Source organism: Lissotriton helveticus, chromosome 9 (assembly GCF_964261635.1).
Source record: "Lissotriton helveticus chromosome 9, aLisHel1.1, whole genome shotgun sequence".
NCBI lineage: Eukaryota > Metazoa > Chordata > Amphibia > Caudata > Salamandridae > Lissotriton > Lissotriton helveticus.
The window spans coordinates 1166439151-1166458968 of NC_136070.1; the positions used below are offsets into that span (position 1 = coordinate 1166439151).

At 45.1% G+C, this 19818-nt stretch overlaps 1 protein-coding gene across 1 annotated transcript in view; it reads right to left on the reverse strand.

Annotated features, from left to right (window-relative positions):
* Nucleotides 1-19818, reverse strand: part of FBXW12 (F-box and WD repeat domain containing 12) — a 171141-nt gene that overhangs the window by 122654 nt on the left and 28669 nt on the right. The window contains exons 2-3 of the mRNA XM_078661627.1: nt 15686-15723; nt 10515-10678 (exon numbers count right to left, since the gene is read on the reverse strand). Coding sequence (XP_078517753.1) covers nt 10515-10678; nt 15686-15723 — 202 coding nt within the window. The remainder of the gene's footprint in view (nt 1-10514; nt 10679-15685; nt 15724-19818) is intronic.

Consider the following 19818-nt stretch of genomic DNA (forward strand, 5'->3'; position numbering starts at 1 on the left):
AACACTCCTAAATTCGTTTCTCACTACTGTGAGGACTAGAGGACTACCTCTTCCATAGGCAATATTGGGTTACCTTATTACATTTAATAAGTGATAACTTTGTAGAAATATAATATTTGGTGTCCAGAGAATTGTAATTTAAAATCCTCTTTAATGGTAAAGTCAGATTTTAAGTAATAATTCTGAAAATACCACTTTTAGAAAGTTGGCATTTCCTTGTCCTAACCATTTGGTGCCAACAGTCCATTCCTGGCTTACATGAGTAGGTGGAATTGGCACCTGCAGTAAGTTCCTGGGTCACGTAACTAGGTGAAATTGGCAATTGGCCTTTGTGTATCCCTCCCAGACTGCCACACAGGGCTTGGGGGGGGGGGGTAGTGACAGCCCCACTTGCATTTCAAAGACACTGCCTCAACACACACAAAAAACTTCACACTCGGCCACCGTGACTCCAGACATCCTGGGACCAGGGCAAGGAGGCAGGACATTCCAGACAGTTCTGCAGGGAAGAAAACTCCAGAAGTTTTTTTCTGCTTCAAAGATGGCACCAGTTTTAAAAATATGACCCTCAGGCTGCTCTACAATTCACTTCAGGACCTGAGGAAGGACTCTCAAGTGACTGCTCAGCTGCTTGTGTCCTGATGTGGATTTCAGAAGAATGCCCTGCTGCTCTTAAGAGGACTGCTTTGCTGCCTAAAGCCTTCCCTGTGCTCTCAGTGGACTGCCCTCCTACTTGAGACCTGCACCGCTGCTTGAACCCAGGACTTCCAGTGTGACTCCAAGGGCTAGCTGGCTGGCCTCCTGATCAGAGCATAAAGGACAGAAAAGGCTCCAACCATCTTCAAACCGACACCTGGACCCAGCCTGAGTGAGTCCTGACCCTCCAAGTGGGGTCCTTCAAATCCTGAACCCTTGGATGTGGTGCTAAAGGTGCCCAGATAGCCCCAATCCAAAACGTATATACATGCTTCAGAGCATGGCTTTCGGGATATACTGTCACAGCTAAATGAGGAGGGCCTAGATCAACCTGTAGTCTCCATGAAACTGAATGCACCGCAACGCAGTCACCTAAGGCTCCAGCCCAGCGTGACACAGCTCATCGTTAACGCATTTCAGCACAATTTCTAGCGAACACTGGTGTCTTCTTTGATGCTGATGTGGCCCAACGTAACACTGACCAGGCATGACGCATCTCGTCCCCTGTGTATCCGCAAACCGCATCAAAATCCTTGATGATGACGCAGAATTTCCCATCACAGCACTTCATCGATGGTCATCAGCTCCGCTGCTGCACAACACATATCAGTGCCAGACCCCACATCGCAGCTCCTACTTGACGATTCCTCAATGCCAGCCTGCGCAGCTTGATGCAATGACTTTGCATCTTGACGCTTAGGTCACAAGGTGCTTTTCAGTAGACTGAATTAAGTCCTGTATCTGACCCGCACTCCACTGCGGTTGGCCTGAACTTGTAACTAGGTCCTGGTATACCGCAACCTGATAATCTATGTTCGCGCTTCTTGCTTCTTACTGCTTGATTTTCAGAAACCCTTTAAAATGGCATTGCTCTAGTTCTACTAATTGGATTTTTGTCATTTTGGGGTCAAATAATTGATGAAAAATTTACTCTATTTATCTTGTGTTGTGTTTTCACTTTATTTCTGCTTGCGGGATGCATCAATATTTGACACATTGCCTCAAAGTTAAGCCTGACTGCTGGGCTACTAACTTAAGCATAGGTAAATTTAGTGACTCTAGTGGTTCACCCTGATGGGTATTATGGCTGTTGCTTAATAAGAGCTCACACCTTCCTCAACCAACAACCACATTTTCATAGGTATTTAGACAGATACCGAGCATGACACAAAAAATTAGCATGGTGAACTACAAAGAATGAACAGCAGAGACATTAATGCTAAGGAGGGAGAGAAACAATGGCTGAGCTTGAAAAAGTTAGTGAGCGAAGCTCAGAGTGGACAAGAAAGAAGGTGTGAAAGTGACTTTAGTAGAGTGTAGAATTAAGCATGTCCTTACTCTGAAGGATTACACAGAAGTCATAAACTATTAAATTCATTCAGGTAGATACAGTCAATAGATCATGCACTCAACATGTCTCATCAGGACCCTTCTGGCAATTTGCTTGAAAAGAAAAGACTGGATGGACCAAGGGCACAGAAAGTACTTGCACAGCTTCTTGTGCCCTTGGTCCACTCTTTTCTTATCAGGCGTATTTCCAGAAGTCATGAAGGAAGAAAAAGGCAGTCAGTCAGTGAGACCCCAGCGATACAGCAGCCTTCTCCCACCACACAATGGAATTTCAAAGCTCCTGCCTCTCTTTTCCAGACTCACTTGCCTTATGGAACGAAAAGGAAGTCAGTCAGCAAACTACTAATGGGGTTGCGGCTTTCTCATATGCTAGGCATGTAGCTCAATGTACATACGTCCCCCCCTTTTCTCCTGCAGGCTGCACCAGTATAAGCCTTCCTTTCCCTCATTAGAGGATATGCCCATTGACCACGAGTAGTTTAGGCCCTGCCCTCTACATAACGATTGCCTGCTCCTTCCTCTGTTTGGATTAGGTTTCCAACAACAAGGTGGTCAATCTAGCATACCCCATGGGAGGCCTGGGCCAGGAGTATTGGAAATTCCTGGGACCTATGGAATGGATGGAGGTAAGAGTGTAGGCCCTAGTGAGCTGGTGGAAAGTTCTCATCCTACCCACTGTGCCTGCCCGGATAACCTACAATGACTGGGCTAACCACGGCTTCTCAGCTGGTCAACTTCTGGCACAAACAAAGTTGCAGCAGTGATTAAGAGCGTGAAGATCCTTTCAAGTATTCACATTTGGCTCGAGCCTGGGCTGATCAGCATCCTGACTGCTACACCCCGACTTTGTGTCCCACAGTAAGACTGACAAAGACATTGGATGACAGATTAAGAACATCAGAGATTGCGGTTGTGTGATCAAAAATTCAGTCTGCAGTCCACATTTCAAGGTAGTATTTCTGTGGTCGACATTCATTGGGGACCAGCTTGATCCCATGCTTTTATTATTGCATTTGGGCCACGCGTCAGGACAATGGAAAGCTAGAAGTGCAACTTCTTCGAAGGGTGCAGGTACTTTATGACTTGACGGAGTTTCCCCTGGATGTCAAGCATATGGCAAACAACTCACTGTCTAGGTGCTAATTCTTCTGAAGTAGACCCTCTTGGGCGTAACACTCGCTCTCACGCCACTACGCTTTCCTTATAAAGGACTTTAGTACAGACCCATTTGTCTTGGTTTTTTATTTATTTATTTATTTCATTTATATAGCGCAACAGCTACCCGACAAAGGGTTTCCCGGCGCTAGTGATCCAGTGTTTTGATTGATTCAGGTCTTTAGATGTTGAACAGCCAGGTTTTTAAGGCCTTCCTGAATTTCATATAGTTGATTTCCTGCCGAAGTGTCACCGGGAGAGTGTTCCAAATTGAAGGTCCCAGATATGAAAAGGATTTTCCGCCCATTCGTGCCAGCCTGATTTTTGGAATCACAAAGTGATTGGCCGTGGCTGAACGAAGGGTTCGAGATGGGCGGTAGGGATGTATTAGATTTTGTAGGTACTTGGGTGCACTGTTGGTAGAGATCTTATGCATAAAGCATAAAGATTTAAACTTCACCCGATTCTCGATTTTCAGCCAGTGCAGTTCGCGGATATACTTGGTGGTAGGTGTGGAGATGGGAATTTTCCACAGTAATCTCGCGGCTGCATTTTGCACTGTCTGTAATCGGCGGGTTGTAGCCTTATTGGCCCCCAAGTATAGCACATTAGCATAATCGAGTCTGGAGGTTATTAAAGCATTGATGACAGTTTTTTGAGTATTTTTGGGCAGCATCCAACAAATTTTTTTCAACCACTTTAATATCGCAAAACAGGTAGCTGACGTCTTCGCAGCTTGTTGATTAAGATTAAGCGATTCATCAATGATGACCCCAAGGTTGCGGGCTGATTTGACTGGGATCGGGGGGGTACCCATCTCGTCTGGCCAGTGTTGGGGTCCCCAGAGCTCTTTGTTCTTACCTAAGACAAGTAGCTCAGTTTTCTCACCATTGAGTTTGAGAAAATCTTTTCTCATCCACTCCGCGATCTTGGTTAAGCAGAGTTTAAGTGCAGAGGTGTTATTAGACTCTGTAGATGATAGAGAGAAGATAAGCTGAGAATCGTCAGCATAGGAGAACATAAGTAATCCAGTCTCTTCTATCATTTTGGCCAGCGGGCTCATATAAATGTTAAAAAGTAACGGGCTCAATATGGAGCCCTGAGGTACCCCATGTTTAAGAGTCATAGTGTCAAAGCAGGCGGACTGAGAGAAGACTTGGAAAGTGCGCTGTTCCAGTAGGGATTTAATCCAGTTACAAGCTGCGCCCCTGATACCTATGGAATGGAGTGTTTGTTCAAGGACAGAATGTGACACAGTATCAAATGCTGCACTGAGGTCGAGTAACAGCAAGGCTACCGTTTCTCCACGGTCCAGCATTAGACGGATGTTTTCCGTGACGCCTAACAAGGTCGTCTCTGTGGAGAAGCCTGTGCGGAATCCTGATTGATGGAGGGGTAGCAAATCATGAGTGGTAATAAAATCAGTGAGAACCCTGTGAACATGTTTTTCTAATATTTTTGAAAAAGTGGGTAACAGAGAGATAGGTCTAAAGTTGGATGGCAAATTGGGGTCTGCTCCCATTTTTTTCAGCAACGGATGAATCATCGCGTGCTTCCACTCATTCGGTACAGTTTCTTCCTGTAAGGATTTATTAAGAAGATTGGTGATTATATCCAAGGCCCCGTTACTGAGTTTTTTTAGGACCGAGCAGGGTAGTGGATCATTGGGTGAGCCTGATTTGATAGTATTTAATAATTTACGAACCAGGTCAAGGTCAAGCTTTGGCCAGTTGTTAAGAATGGCGGGAGGTGTCACGTCAGAAACCCTGAGTGACATATTGACCCACTGGCCTGAAACCCATTTGTGACACATTGTGCACTCTTCAGAGGCGTTGCACTTCTAGCTTTTCATTGTCCTGAGGTATCGACACCTTTACTGGATGAGTTTTTGAAAATAGAAATTTTCTGTCAATTTAGGCTAGGCACATAATAAAAGTGTGGAAACTAGTTGGTCCCCAATAAATGTCGACCCAGAAAACTACCTCTTAAATGTGGACTGCAGATTGACAGCCACATAAATCCCAAACAAATGGAGGATGGAAGTCTAATATTCAGATGTTAAATTGCCTTTTCATAAACATACAATGGAGATAATTGTTTGTGTTTATGTAGTTGTTCAAAATGTTTTGCCATGTATGCGTCATTGTATATATATATATATATATATGTGAATAATGTCAAAATGAATAGTGTCTTCAGATATGAGTACTGAGAGTACCAGTTACTGAGCTTGTCCTTGTGCTAGCAATACAAAATTTATTTTGGAACAGGAATAACTTTGACCAGTGATCAATTTGTTTGCACTGCGATAAACTTGCGGCTGCATAATCAGTCCCCAAGCTATAACATTTTGCCTTTGCTCTACCTCCCTGAAAATGAGGTACAACGTCTGGTACGAGTTGAGCTGAGTCGCACCAGACAATTCTGGTCACACACAACAAAGAGTTATCAATTCTGTACCTCCCTGGAAATGAGGCACAACGTCTGGTGTGTGCCGATAAGAGTTGCAGCAGACAATTCCAGTCACACACACAGGTGAAAGTTCAGCGGTGCCACATGAGGTAGAATGAGGCACCGCTATGGGTATGCCCCCAACTCCGAGGGTCGCATCCGGTGAATCCGACACCAGATGCAATGAGCAGGCAGTCAGCGTGTCGCACGCAAGAGATACGGTATGATGAACGAAGCAGGCAGCGCGAGGTCCTGCAACCGGTGAATCTACTCACCACCAACAAGGCGCTTATGAACATTGAGGCCCCACGATGCAGGGGCCACACTCCTGAGATGCAGACAGTGCTTTTGTGTCTCTGCACCAGGCAATCCGGCCTGCAGACACAATACCTTTTTCTACGCTCACACTGCGCTACCAGTGGGAATACAGCAGATGATGTGGGCACTTGAGAGGGCACTGCTCTCCAGGTATCACAGGTAGATGGTGTTGGTCTCTTGCTGAAGGTCTTTGATGTCCCTGAGACCTGCAGAAGAGAACAGCGGACAATCCAACAAACCCTTGGAGAGCACACTTCAGGATGCCACATAGCAGCAGGTAGTCAGCATAGGTCAGCCACTATTCAGGAAACGTATGGGGTCCCTTCGAATGGAAGAAATCCACCTTGCACGCTCAGATTCCTCTGGCAGTGTGCACCACGCACTTCCATGATCTCCGGTCCCACATTCCCACAAGAATATCTCTACCCTGCTGAAGTATGGCACCAGTAGTTAAACTGTAGTGTGCCTTTGAAGTGGGGGTGGTTCAGAGGGTTTCCCTTTGAACCACCGATGTCTCCCCTAAATTTCAGTCCTTTCTGCCATTGGGCAGTGGAATGCAGATCTTAATCTTTAGTGGAGCCATGATTTGACTCCTAGAGGCCACGTGTCAAAACCACTTCCTCAAATCTATCCAGCCATGTACTCAAATGGCAGTGGTCTGTTGTTCCAGTTGCATGCCCAATGTTTAGAGCGGTCTCTGGGGAATGCACAGGTGTGCTCCCCATCCACCAGTGTGGACTACAGTCAAATTAAAAGACACACAGAGTTTTAGAGCACAGAAATGCCCACTTTCTAAAAGTGGCATTTCTAAGCTATTAATGACAAATCCATCTTTACCACAGAAGAAAATTTGCCATTGTGAATCAAATTATAGGAAACATTATGATGCTTCTCCACTGTAAGCCACCATTTCAGTTACAAATAATTTCAAACATTCCCCTATTTTAACATATGGGAATAGCTGGGCAGGGAACACTCATGTGCACCTGCCCTGCCTTTCACCTACTACTTGCCTCACCCATTAAGACTTACCCAAGTTAGTGAAAGGCACCCATAGTCTTGGCCAATGACTTAGAATGGCCAACCTGAGCATAAGTGGTGTTGTGCACCCAGAAGCCTGCAATGGCAGGCTTGAGACATGTTTAAAAACATTAGGTGACCATCCATTCCTAGCATGTGTAGGAAGGCGTGTACACTTTCACACTGCATTTACAGTGGGAGAGTGCCCAGAACCCTAAGACCACTACAAGAGAAGCAGCACAACCCATGTGTTGTCCCATAGGAAGAGCCGACCTCCTAGGTAGGGAAAACCCACATGGGGTTTTCACAACCTGGGTAGGGAATACTCATGTGTACCTGCTCTGCCTTTCACCTACCATGGGTGCTCTAGTGATGGTGGAATGCCCACTCAGGGTTGGCTGAGTGAAAAATGCCAACCTGAGCATAGGCTTGATGCATGTTTGGAAGACTATTCTGGTGAGTGACACAATCAGTGACACAATCAGTGCTGCGTCCCACCATCAGCCAGTGCAGTACCTACCCTGGATATGTGGTGTACCCTGCCAGGGCAGTACCTGCCCTGGATATATGGTGTATCCTTTTACAGGGCACTCACAAGTACAAACCCTAAACCAATCAAGTAAGCACCACTTCCTCACATGTGTAGGAAGGGTGCACGTGCTTTCCCATTGCATTGCAGTGGGAAAGTGCCCAGAGTCCTAGGGCCACAAAAAAAGAATCAGCAAAAACCAGGAGGAGAAAAAAACGAAAGGTTTTACGGAAATTCTTGAAGTAGGGCTATGTCCAACACCTACTGTCTTAAAAAAAAGCAATATGCTTGACTTGTCCCAACCCTCTCTCCAAAACCTGTGCATTGGCAACTACCTCTTTTAATGGTTTAGTATGCAAGCTTTACTGTGCACTTTACATAAGTGTATTTGCAACAGGCCCTCACTTCTCTCAGTCTGTGAGGTATCCACTCAAAAATATTTGAAAGGAGAGAAGCTGCAGAAAACACAGCAAGCAATTTTGCCAGCCCTTACTGTGTCAGATCCACCTGATGGCAAAAGATAGAAGTTCCTTTGTGATCATTTACAATAAAAACATGAGGTACAATTAAGGTAATCCCAGTCTACAAAAATGCAAACAAATTATAAAATTCTGTAGGGTCACAGGTTTATGGTAATTGGGACCACAAAGAATCGCAGTAAAATAGTTTGATAGCAAATTGATTTTTGTAAAATATATAATATAATTTGGAACAACAGCAGTGCTACTGAGTCATAATGAAGTGACTGCACAGTGCGCTAATGACAAACTAGTGACAAAAAAGTGCAAATTTGAAAATAACCACAGGAAAAGACATCAACAATAGGCAGTCTTGGTTAAAGATTATGAGAGACTAGAAACTTCAAAGAATCAAAACAAGTATGTCTTGTTTGCTTGGAAAGATAGCAGAAGTAGTCCAAAATTTGGGGAATTCTCGGTGTAGGTTTCAAGCCCCAATATGGAATGTTCATAATCTCTCCCAGATGTATCAGTGCTGGGGCCTGCCAAACAGCTTTTCCAGCTGGTAAAACATAGCTCATGTTCCTGCACCCATCACCGGACCATCAGATCACTTGTGATCTGTCAGAGCAGTATTCCACCCTCAAATATCACTGCTTTCAACTTTTAATTAGGCCTCTAATGTTTGGCTTTAATGGTACTGTGTGTCATTAAAGACAACCCTAAACAAAGAGAATATGTTGACGCAAGTCATGTCCCGCTTACCAGTCTCTTTTGAGAATGAAGCATATCCCCACTTGCAGTACATGCCACTGCAAGAGCTAATATTATTTGCAAACAAGAATGCTTTTTATTAATAACGTGCAAAAGCCTATGTTTAAATAGCACATATACTAAATGTGAATATTTGTAGTAGGTAATTATACTTAAACGTTATAGGCCTATAGGCTGATTTAAGTTAGCCTAACTGTCGATGCCATGCTAAATATTAATAATGCATTACATTCAAAGGCCTGTTTTTACATTGCATAGTTTTTTTCCACAAAATGTTTTTTTCTCTTTTGGTGCAGTTGGTGTAACTTTACAGAAGCCTTCAGTTTGGTAGTGAATAGGCACTTATTTTGTATTAGACAACAGATAGTCAGGTTCTCACCGGGAGGAGAGGAGGCAACAGAAAGTATGATGGATGAGAAGAACAGTCTGGACCGCAGAATGTGAAAAATATAACTTTTCAAGGACTAACATCTAACTCTAAAGACTACTGCATGAATGTTTGAAGATAGGGAGTTTACCTATTCCCAGGCATTTACCACAATCCTATCGGACAATTCAGGAGACGGAAAGACACTTCTTGCTGTTTGGAATATTGTGTGTTTATATTACTGCATTTTCCTGGAGTAGAAGCTGGATTTTTGCCTTCCCTGACTCTCTGACAGGACTCATCTTCAAGTTTCTAATACTTCTTACGTGAGAGGTTACTTAGTCTATTTTCATTGACTGCTGATTTAGAGCTGAAAATACTAGTCCAGCTTGACATGCAGAGGCTTTATGCGTATTCATTGATTCTCTCATCAGAAATCTTTATTGAGTATCTGAACTGACACCTTATTTTAAAATATTTAGATTAGGGAACTTCCTTTATGGAACACTGTTGCTGTATTATAACAATATTTACTATTTAACGTATATTGAAACGTCAATTATTGGACTCTTGGATGATTAGAAGACTAATTCTTATGGAATAAAATGGATTAAAATCTGTGACATTGAAAAATAAAACTCTAACTCATACAAAACTCTCTTTATTGACTGTTCGAAAGATTGATGTTGACGATCGCTCCTTCATAGTTATCCTTGTTGATGAACATAGGACCATACGACCAGTGGCGTGGATTGTTTAATGATTACACTTGAAGATTAAGGTGTAGAAAACTCTGCTCCGTCAACCCCTTTCCTAGACTTTAAGTGAATTGCCTTCTAACTAGATGACCTTGGGGCTATACTAGGACAGAAACTACAAGCTTCAACTGGATGTACGTAGAGGTAGGCCACACAGTCTCTAAGGTGAACAACTAGCTTGAATTCCATAACACAATAGCTCAAAACACTTTTAAGTAAGCGACATAAAAAGAACATTAGGCGTTTAAAAATTCCTTGAGGAAACAGAAAGATTCAAAACGCCAAATTATAGAAATCTATTTTTCTTAATAATTATACGGCTAATAGCACTGGGCTTCATCAATGGACATTGATGACTTATGGAGTGGATGCCAAACCAGGAATTTGGTTACTCATGTTTATCATGTGACAAGGGTGCTTTAAAATTCTTCAAGAAATATACACTTTAAAAACGCAAGTTCATCTTGTCCTGCTACTTAAGCAGAGTTTCTAACTATTTGGGAAGAGGAGAGAGCTGTGATAATACCGTAAATGTTTTTAATAGTAGTATATCCACAGGAAAAGTGTACAGGCAAATATAGAACCGGTAAGTATATCACAGTGTATGTTCTCCGGGTCTTTGGTAAGTATTGACTTACCATTGTGCCCCCTCATGGTTTTGCAAGTATAATCCTGTGTGCCTCGTCCTGATGTCATTTGGTGTTCTAGCTGGGAGCGATGTAGATAGTACTTCTTCCATGTTTGCATGCCAGGGACAAGGTTTGAGATGTTGCAAAACGTCCAGCGACTCAGACTCATCCGTCTGTTTAAAATGAAAATGAGTTGTTAAATAGGAATTAAGCTGGTCTTTTTTCCAATTTGTGACTTATTATAAAACTGAGAATATGAAATCTTTTAAAAGAAAAGTAATTTTAGAGACATGAAGTCACAATTTGTCTACAAAAGTTGAATTCCTTGCCGCCTTTAACTGATTTTCCCCAAATTAGGTGCCTACTGGGTATTCAACCTATCAAGAAATTCCAAACTTTGTATTGACTGCATCAGATAATACTTAGTTTGGCTGTTTGATTCCCTATAAAGCGCACAGGTGTAACAAACTTGAGGAAAGCGAGCAGGCCAGATTGAAAAAAATTTTGAATATTCGCAATACATATTCTCTAGTAGTGCAAAGGGAGATCATCTGCTGCATAATCTGCAGCTTTCAACAACAAACATGTTTGCTTGTTGCTAAAAATGTAGTGTCTCCGTGCAGTGGAAGGCACTTTGCAAAGCTTGACTTGTCACCTTCCTGTTACTGTAGTCGGGTGTAAACTGATACTAATAAGGTGCAAGCAATGCCCAGCAGTGTTAACAAGTGTAAAAATGATAAAATAAAAAAGTAATAATGCCATAAAATGTGATGCATAATTGGCCTTTTCTTGCCTCATAGTTTACTCAACACTGCTGCAGAATTTGGCCCTCCCGTGCCCCATACTTCCAGTGGCCCTTTGTATAACATAGTTATTAACAGGGGTTTACAGCCAGACTTCATCCATTAGTCTGTGACTGTGTCATTCATGTGTTTCTTACACCTACTCCAGCATGCATCAAGGGGGAATGTTAGCTCACTTTAGCTATTGACTGACTTCACTATGAGTTACGGCATGCTGCGCTTTCACAAGGATTGCATCCACACACAAGGTAGTTCCCTTCAGTGCCGTGTGTATCATGGTAATGTGTACCTTTTTGAGATCAGAAAAACACTTTTGACTTTAGCCAATCATTTTTTAGATTTAATGAGGGCCCCACAGCTTCCCCAAAAATAAAGTTTTGCAAAAACCATGGCAAAAGAATTGCCAAAGGGCTGGAGACCAAGGCCAGACCCATTGGGTTTGGCAATGCTGGTTTTCCCTTTCGGTCACATTTATTCAGTTTGGAAAAGGCTATCTTTCACTCTGGTCCTCCACTGTTAGCCTGCCATAATTTGTGACAAGTACTCGGTAAACTTAGCTGCAGCACAGGCAGAAATAGGACGGTATTTGTGCAAACTGCTTGAAATACACTTGTCAGTGAACTTCAGAAGTACAGTTTAAAAAAGTTCTAGACAGAGAACCCTGCACTATTTTAACCAGCTACATTTTTCTGCATGGGCTATTACTGCCTGTGAAATAAAGTAGGAAGGGGCAGATACTACAGCAGGATTCTCTTTGACATTCTCCAAGTTGGCCTTTTCAGAACACAAAGAGGAGGCTCAGGCTAGGTGGGCCAGGAAGGGGGTTTCTAACAAAGGCAATGACCCCTCTTTCCTTGTATTCCCTCTAGTCGCTGCACACATTGCTTGCTGTACGAGACTGGACTAAGAACGAGGTGTCGGTAACCCTGCCAAGTATTCATAAAAAAAGTGGATGAAAGGGGCCTTTCTTGTTGCCACTGATGCCAAGCTTAAAGGATCCGGTGCCGCCTCCAGAAGGCATTGAGAGATGCCCGAATGGCTGCCTCACATCATTATACTGACGGCGGCCCAGTCGTTTCGAGAGGGAGCCAGTGTCAAGTGTTTGTTTCTCGAAGCAGTCTTTAATTAGCCATTCATCTACTTTAAATATTGAACAACTTTAACCCACGTAGAGCACGTAGGCTCGCGCTAGGGGCCATTCTGCACGCCATATGAGCGGGCAAGCTAAAAAAACAGGGTGGCAACACACTTTACAGCTTCATCTAACTGTGGCATGTGTAGAACTATGGTCCAGCCTTATAATGTGCCCTCTCTCTTAGAATCCATACCTGCTGATATTTTATTTCCCAGCCCTTTTAAGTAATATTTTATAAACCTTTCGCTGCTTTGATTGGAAATACATAATTATCAGAAGGGCGAGTTCACTTTTGACCCATTACCTCATAGGTTAGAGAGCGACTTTGACAAACATCTTGAAAGAAAAGAAGGATGGAATGACGAAAAATGTAACACACGTGCTGGGACTACATAAGGGAGCCAGAACTGACCAAGACCCAGACTATGGACGTGAATGAGGCAATAAAGGGAGAATTCATTATTTGGTCTCATAAGCAAAACTGAGGCCCCTGTTTCCTTTACCTCTGAGTCCTCGCCTAGACACCCTCGGGTATTATTAGCACGCGTTCTACATTTATTTTTCATTTCATTTCATACCACGAAATACTCTGAAATTGCAGGCGGGTTGTCTTTTTTAAATGAATAGTTCTTGCACTCCAGTGTTAATTGCTTGTTTCGTTTGAAATACATTAACAGGATGGATAATCCTTACACCACTGTGATGCCATATTATCATATATCAGCCCGTTTTCTGAAAATGATGTTTCCTATTATTTCCTTCTTATTATTCCTCACTTGAAATGTCATTGTGTATTACGAGAATCTTTAGCCCCAATATACGTAGGACGAGGCATGCGCACCATTTGCATGGACTGGCCACTGCTATTGTTTTTGCTTCTTTAGGAAATCAACTTAAGTGATTGGTGGTCTCAGTACACTCAACAGGCCATTCAGGGACCAGTAACCTAGGTTTCACACTCCAGGAGTCCCACAATCTATCAGGACCCAGCAATCCGGTTTCAAGACCTCCATCTATGCAGGGCTCAACAAATATTGGGGCAAATTTACGAGAAAATGTCAGAGTGTGGACCTGCGCTAAATTTGGCAGCGCTCTGGCATTTTCAAAATGCAGGAATGCGTCGAATTCACTGGAGTATGGCGCACTAGTGTTTTCCATAGTGCTGGCGCACAATTTAGCTAGCTAGCTCCAACGCAGAGACCCTCATCCTTGCACTATAGTGCAAGGGTGTCTGCGTTGCGGTGAATGACTGTTTATGTGCAGGAAAGGGTCCCTTCCTCCACATAAATAATCACGAATGGCGATTTGTTAGTTCAGCACACATAGAAGTAGCAAATCGTCATTATTTAATGATTGTTTATGTGCAGGAAGGGACAACTTGCTGCACCTAAATAATCATTAATGGCATTTTGCGCTTTCAGCACACATAGAAATAACAAAAACGAAGAGTACTAAAAGTATTTCACCTAGTTTCACCATTCTAATGCCTGCTCTTGCATGGCGTTAGTTTTTGGCGTTGCCTCAAATTTACACCTTCTTGTAAATCTAGTGCAGCATCAAAAGCAATGGGTGTGGCAGTGGAATGCACACAGCGACACCCATTTCACTGCAAGTGATGCGTTTAAAGGGAATTTATTTACAAGACGGCATTAAGCTACAAAACGTGGGTTAACAACGCTTTGTAATTATGGAGAAGGGCATATAACCAGCAGAACATCGCTAAAAGTGACTTTTTGGTGGTTATTGCACCTTGTAAATATGCCCCGTATTGTCCTGCACTTTTGCATCCCTACACCCAACCAGTAAACAGAAATTTTAAAATCTTGCCCTTCGGCAACGCCACAATCATTACTCATCAACTCAGTTGTCCACTCTCCAGTAGACTCAGAACCAATCAAGACATAGGGAATACGGTTTCTTACGATCCAGCAAACCCAAAAACAATCAAGTCTCAACAATTCGTTTTTACGGCCCTCTAGTAGTCCCTACACTAATCAGGACCAAGTAAAGTGTTTTTCCTGTTCTTCATTTTAAAATAAACACCTGCACACACGAGCAACTCCATAAATCATTCTGGGCTAACAGCGTTGTTTTTCTATTCCACAGCAGCCACAAAGCCAGTTACGCCCCAAGAACATGTTTTCCACCCTCCTGCAGACGTACAACTAAAGAGGACCCAGGTGCATGTTTCTTCTGACCTCACTTACATAACCCATCAGGATTCAGTAGAGCAGTTCCAAGAGCTGAACATTCAGAAGACCAAGGCAGGGGCGTAGCTTCAGGGGGGTGTTTGGGGTGTTACACCCCACTGAAAAATGTATTCTGTAGTAAATAGTTGGGTACAGGTGCTTTCAGTCGGGTATAGTGTGCTATTTGTTGGATTTCACACTGGATTTTTACATGCACACACTGAAAAACACACACGCACACACACTCTCTCCACTCTGCCTTAAAACTTGGTTAGTTTGAAAACTATTGTGTTTTAATTACCCCTAACAATCAGCACTCCTCTCTCTTTCCACTGCCTCTTAAGCCTCGTGCTTCTCATAATGTTTTTTAACAAGATTCTCCAGCGTGATTGTTGGGAAATCTGAAGCATATACCCCCTCAATCTTAGTGACCAATCTACACCCCTGGACGAAGGAGCACTCCACGCGTTTGCTGACAGCGCGTTGTTGACACCACGCTCAGCTACTGGCTAGGGGTCCTTACCTCCTGGATTGTTCTGGCGCCTCCGTGGTTGCAACCACCTGAAGGGGTGTGCAAGCTCTGCGCTTTCGGTACCTGTGAACGTGAAGCATAAACTGCCCACACACAAGGGCGCATTCTGCATTGGGCATTAGCGTCCTCCATCTTTAATCCAACTTGACCTAGAAAACCTCAACTTTGCCTAGGGACATCTTTGTTAGGATGAGTTTCAGAATGTGCACAATCTGGGCCCTTTTCAAAGTGCTACCTAAAGTAGATGTATTAGAATAGGTCAGCTGGTGTTAAATAAATTCAGAGTTATCCTTGTGGAAATTGCAGAGACTATTTGTCTAAATGAAATGCCCTGGCAGTATGAGTGCTTTTTACCATGCATAACCACAGATAGATAATCTGCTGTGATGAATGGTCAGGGTCACACGCTGTGGTACCCCGAGCCTGCGCTTTAGAGACAGTTCCTTATCAGAGTTTTTAATAAAAATTTATGACACACTTTGCAGAAATTCCTGGGATACTTAAATTAACAGGGCACTCACCTCCAGAGTTGAGAGGTTTCTGCAGCTTCATTCCACTCCTATGACAAAAAAATTGAAGACCAATATTTTACCCACAGTAGACTTTTAGACTTATTTTTAACTTTTTGCTTTCAGGCAAATACACAACAGAAAGAGCCTTATGAATAATGTAAGCTGTGATCATGCACTGAATGGAGGCAGCGATACACGCCGTCTCTGCCTTACTCAACAGCAGATGCTCTATTTGGCCTACCACGAAAGGACCCTGCAAGGGAATGTCTCTGACACAAATGGGTGGAAAGGTCATTAATACCATCATGAGACACACCAGAGTGTAAGGCTTTAAGGACAGTGGGCGCTGCGTTGCTAGCAATACTGTGGAGAGCTAGCGCCTTGATCCCTCAAACTGCACTGCTGGGCACAATAGGGGGTTCAGTACAGCCAATATATAGATTAACATTGATTCACATGCAGGGCACAAGTCGTAAAAAAAGAAGTGGGAGGACGCTGTCACCGGAAGTGACGTCACGACAGGAAGTGACGTCACGAAAGGTGCCGAGCTCCTCGTCCCAGAGAGGCCAAAGAAGTCCAGCTGTTTGACAGGGGGGATGGTGTCCCCCCGGTAAAATAAGTGGGGGATGCCGTCCATCCACGTGGTACCCCGACTCGAGCCCTGTTCACATGGGACTCCAGGTTGCAGGGTGAGAGACTGCCATGGAGTGAGATGGGGATTCCTTTTACCATAATAGACTCAAGACAGAAAGGAATTGGTTAGTGCCAGACAACTTAAAAAGTTATCACCAAGGGGACGAGGATGCCCCAGGAAGTTCTATGGAGCTGGATTAGTTGATGTAAACTCTACGCATTTATCTAATCATTACTTAAGTGGGATAACTAACCCCAATTATTATGGCATTCTTCCCCCTGGCATCAGTGAGTATCTACTGGGTTACAGTCCCTGGAGGAGCTTGTCCCTCACTTAGGGCTCAAGTACGTGTCACACTGCACTTAGTGTATGTAAATTGCCTCACCAGTTCCCATGCATAGATATTCTTTAATATTCGGACTGCATTTTAAATGTTGTTCATTCATATATACATACACAAAACAATGTCTAAAAATCACATTCTGCTTTTTTACATGTTAAGTTGGATCTGCACTTCAGGTTTCCTAAATATGAGAGGTTTTCACAGTTGTGTGTAAATGTGTAAATGTCTATGTAGGATGGTAGAACAAACTGCGTGTTTACCGTAGCATATATGAATGGCATACATAGGCATACTGCATTTTAGGAGATTTGTGTATGTACTACGAGGTTATTAAGAGGTGCTGGGCCTTGTATGATTGGCTGTTGAGTGAGGTTCTTATGCTGATCCCATGCACAGATAGAAGGTCTGTAAAGGAAAAGTCGTGAGTGTTGCTAGTGATCAGAAGGTAGTTGTTGGACTTTGGCCCTTAGGGCAGGTTCACCCCTAGACTTTTTGCTTGAAATGGTGACCTGGAGATGGTGATTTTTGGATTCTGCGCACTTTCACTGTGTCCCAGTGGAAAGTGCGTGCGCACTCTGAGTGCATGTGCTGAGCTAGGCCTGCCCGCCCATAGGAATGCATGGGGAATGTATGTGTCCCTGGTAGTTCCTGATGCGTGGGGTGTACAGGCTTGAGTCTGGTATGTGTGAACTCGTGTGAGTGAATGCTGCGCAACGGTGTATGCAGCATGTATGTGTCTAGTAGCGAAGCGCCATTTCTAGACATGGCTGTACGTGTGCTGTGAGGGTGCTGGCGTGTGATTGGCTGGAGCTGGCTGGCATGCCAGGCTCCAGGAAGTCTGGATGGGTCTGCCCGGTGGTGAGTGGGAGATTAGCATGAGTGATGTGTGGGAGGAGTGTACCTGTGTCCTGGATGGGCTGGGTTTTCCCCACACAATGCTGGCTCCGCCCCCCTGTGGTGTGTCTAATGACCCAAGCCCTGCCAGTGAATAGAGAGGGTGGTTGAGGTAAACAGAGTACTCAAGAACCAGCTGCGACTGGTTCCGCCCCCACTCTGCACCTTCAGACAAAGGAATGCACTGTATAAAAATGGGGCTGTGTCCCCACAGATGTTGTTCTCTTCCAGGATCCTGAGGGGGCTGTTGCTGCTGTCGCTGGGCCAGAGGACCGCCACTTGGACTGTCTCCCTGCCTGGAGACCCAGTGTGCTGGCTCTGGGCCCAGCCTTGCCCTCCCCTGCCTGCCCAAGGACTGCTGGGACTCTGCCCTGCTTGCTGAGGGCACCTGGGAGCGCTTTATTTCATTTATAGCGCTTAAAAGCGCTTTATTTGGCTGGTAGCGCTTGGGAGCGCTGTGCCTTCACCCTAGCGCTGAGAGCGCTTTACTTTTCCTTTTTTTGCGGCTGCCCACGCCGAGTTTGCAGTCCCCTGGCAGGTGCCCACCCTGCCAAGGATCTTGCGCTGTACTCTGCCACTAGCGCTGTGGGAGCGCTTCATTTATCTCTAAGGCCGGTGCCCACCCGGCATTACCGCGGAGATTGTCCCCGTAGCCGCCCGGCCGCGACCAGGAAGTCAGGCAGGCCGGGGGCGGTACTGCGGGACACTCGTCATTCCCCGGGCCGCGCTCTGATTGGCTGCCGGCCCGGGACAGGAAGGAGGAAGCCAGAAGCTGCCGGGAGCCGACCCCGGGATCCGGTGAGCAGGACAGAGAAGCCGGAAGCAGCCACAGCATCCTGCCCGGGGCTCCCAAGTGTCGGGAGAGCCCCGGACCTTCCACCAGTCCAGGAGAAAGGGAAGAAGTCTGCTGTGAGCCCCGAGGAGCGGGAGCTCTCGTGACGCAGCTGCCTGCCAGACCGGTGAGTGGGGCTCTGAGTGAGGCGGTTGGGGGGTGTGTCGGGCACGCTTTCGGTGCCGCCCCCGTGACCTGGGTCCCTTCTCCCTTCCGGCGAGGAATTGTTGGTGAGCCCTGAGAGGCTCAGGGGGCATCCTGCTTATGTAGAGCCAGGAGAGGCTCCAGGTGCCCCAATTGTGCTCGAGTCCCCAGGAGGGGGACTCCAACGGCGGCCATTGTTGCTTCAGAGCCCGGAGGGGCTTAGGGGGCACAAGTGATTTCTGTGGAGCTTGCGAGGCTCAGAGGCAAGTTGTATTCACGAGCCCCAGAGGCTCAGAGGGCATTTGGTGTCTGTGGGGGAGTGGCCCCAGAAGGCCCCACCTTGCCCCCACCTTGTTGTGAGCCCGGAGAGAAGGCTCGAGGCGCCAGATTGGTTTGCGAGCCAGAGAGGCTCAGGGGCCATTTATTTCACGAGCCCAGAGAGGCTCAGGAGACAGTCAGTGGGGCAGAGCCTAGAGAGGCTCCCACGTTGGCCCCATCCTCATCTCCAGCTGCCCAGCACTTCGTGGGCAGCTGCCACGTTTAGGCCCTGACATTGGGACACATGGACAGTCACAGGTGGTGACTTGTGAGATTGGCGCAATTGTTATTGCTTACACCTCTGAATGTATTGTGATGCATCATGTGTTTTCCCCCTTACACCTCTGAATGAATGTTATGCATTGCATCATGTGTTTTCCTCTTACACCCCTACAGGTATTGTGATACATAGGTGGTTGTTTTCTCCCTAGTACAGGTGGTGCTAGTGAGGTCCTGTTACCAGTAGTGACTGGTTGTGTGCTCTATTTTTATTGTGTGCTACAGTGATTTTACCTGCTAAGTGCTATTTCTGAAAGTGCTATTTCTGATTCCTGACAGTGGTCCAGGTGGCCCTGTCTTGTAAATATCCCCCTGTAAATTCTGCCCGTGCCTCTGGCACATTGTAAAGTGTGTGTTTTATCTAATGTGTTTTTGGTGTAATACAAAGGCTATTTTTATATAACCTTGTGTGGAGTTTCCTTTGTGGTGGGCCTTTGGGTGTTGTTGCTGGGGTGCGTGCGCAAATACTTAGCCTACATCGCCTCCAAGTTTAGCCTTGCTGCTCGCGCCACGTTACCTAGAGGGTGAGTAGGGGTTATCTTGGCGTGTAACTCCCTTGCCCTGACTTGGGTGTGGTGGTCTCTGACTGACTTTGGCGAAAGCCCTGGCCAGCCGGGGATCCCATTTCCAACATTGGCGGCAAGCGGCGGGATAAGGATTTGTGTTTGCCTTGTACCTTAGTAGCGGCTGGCTGCACC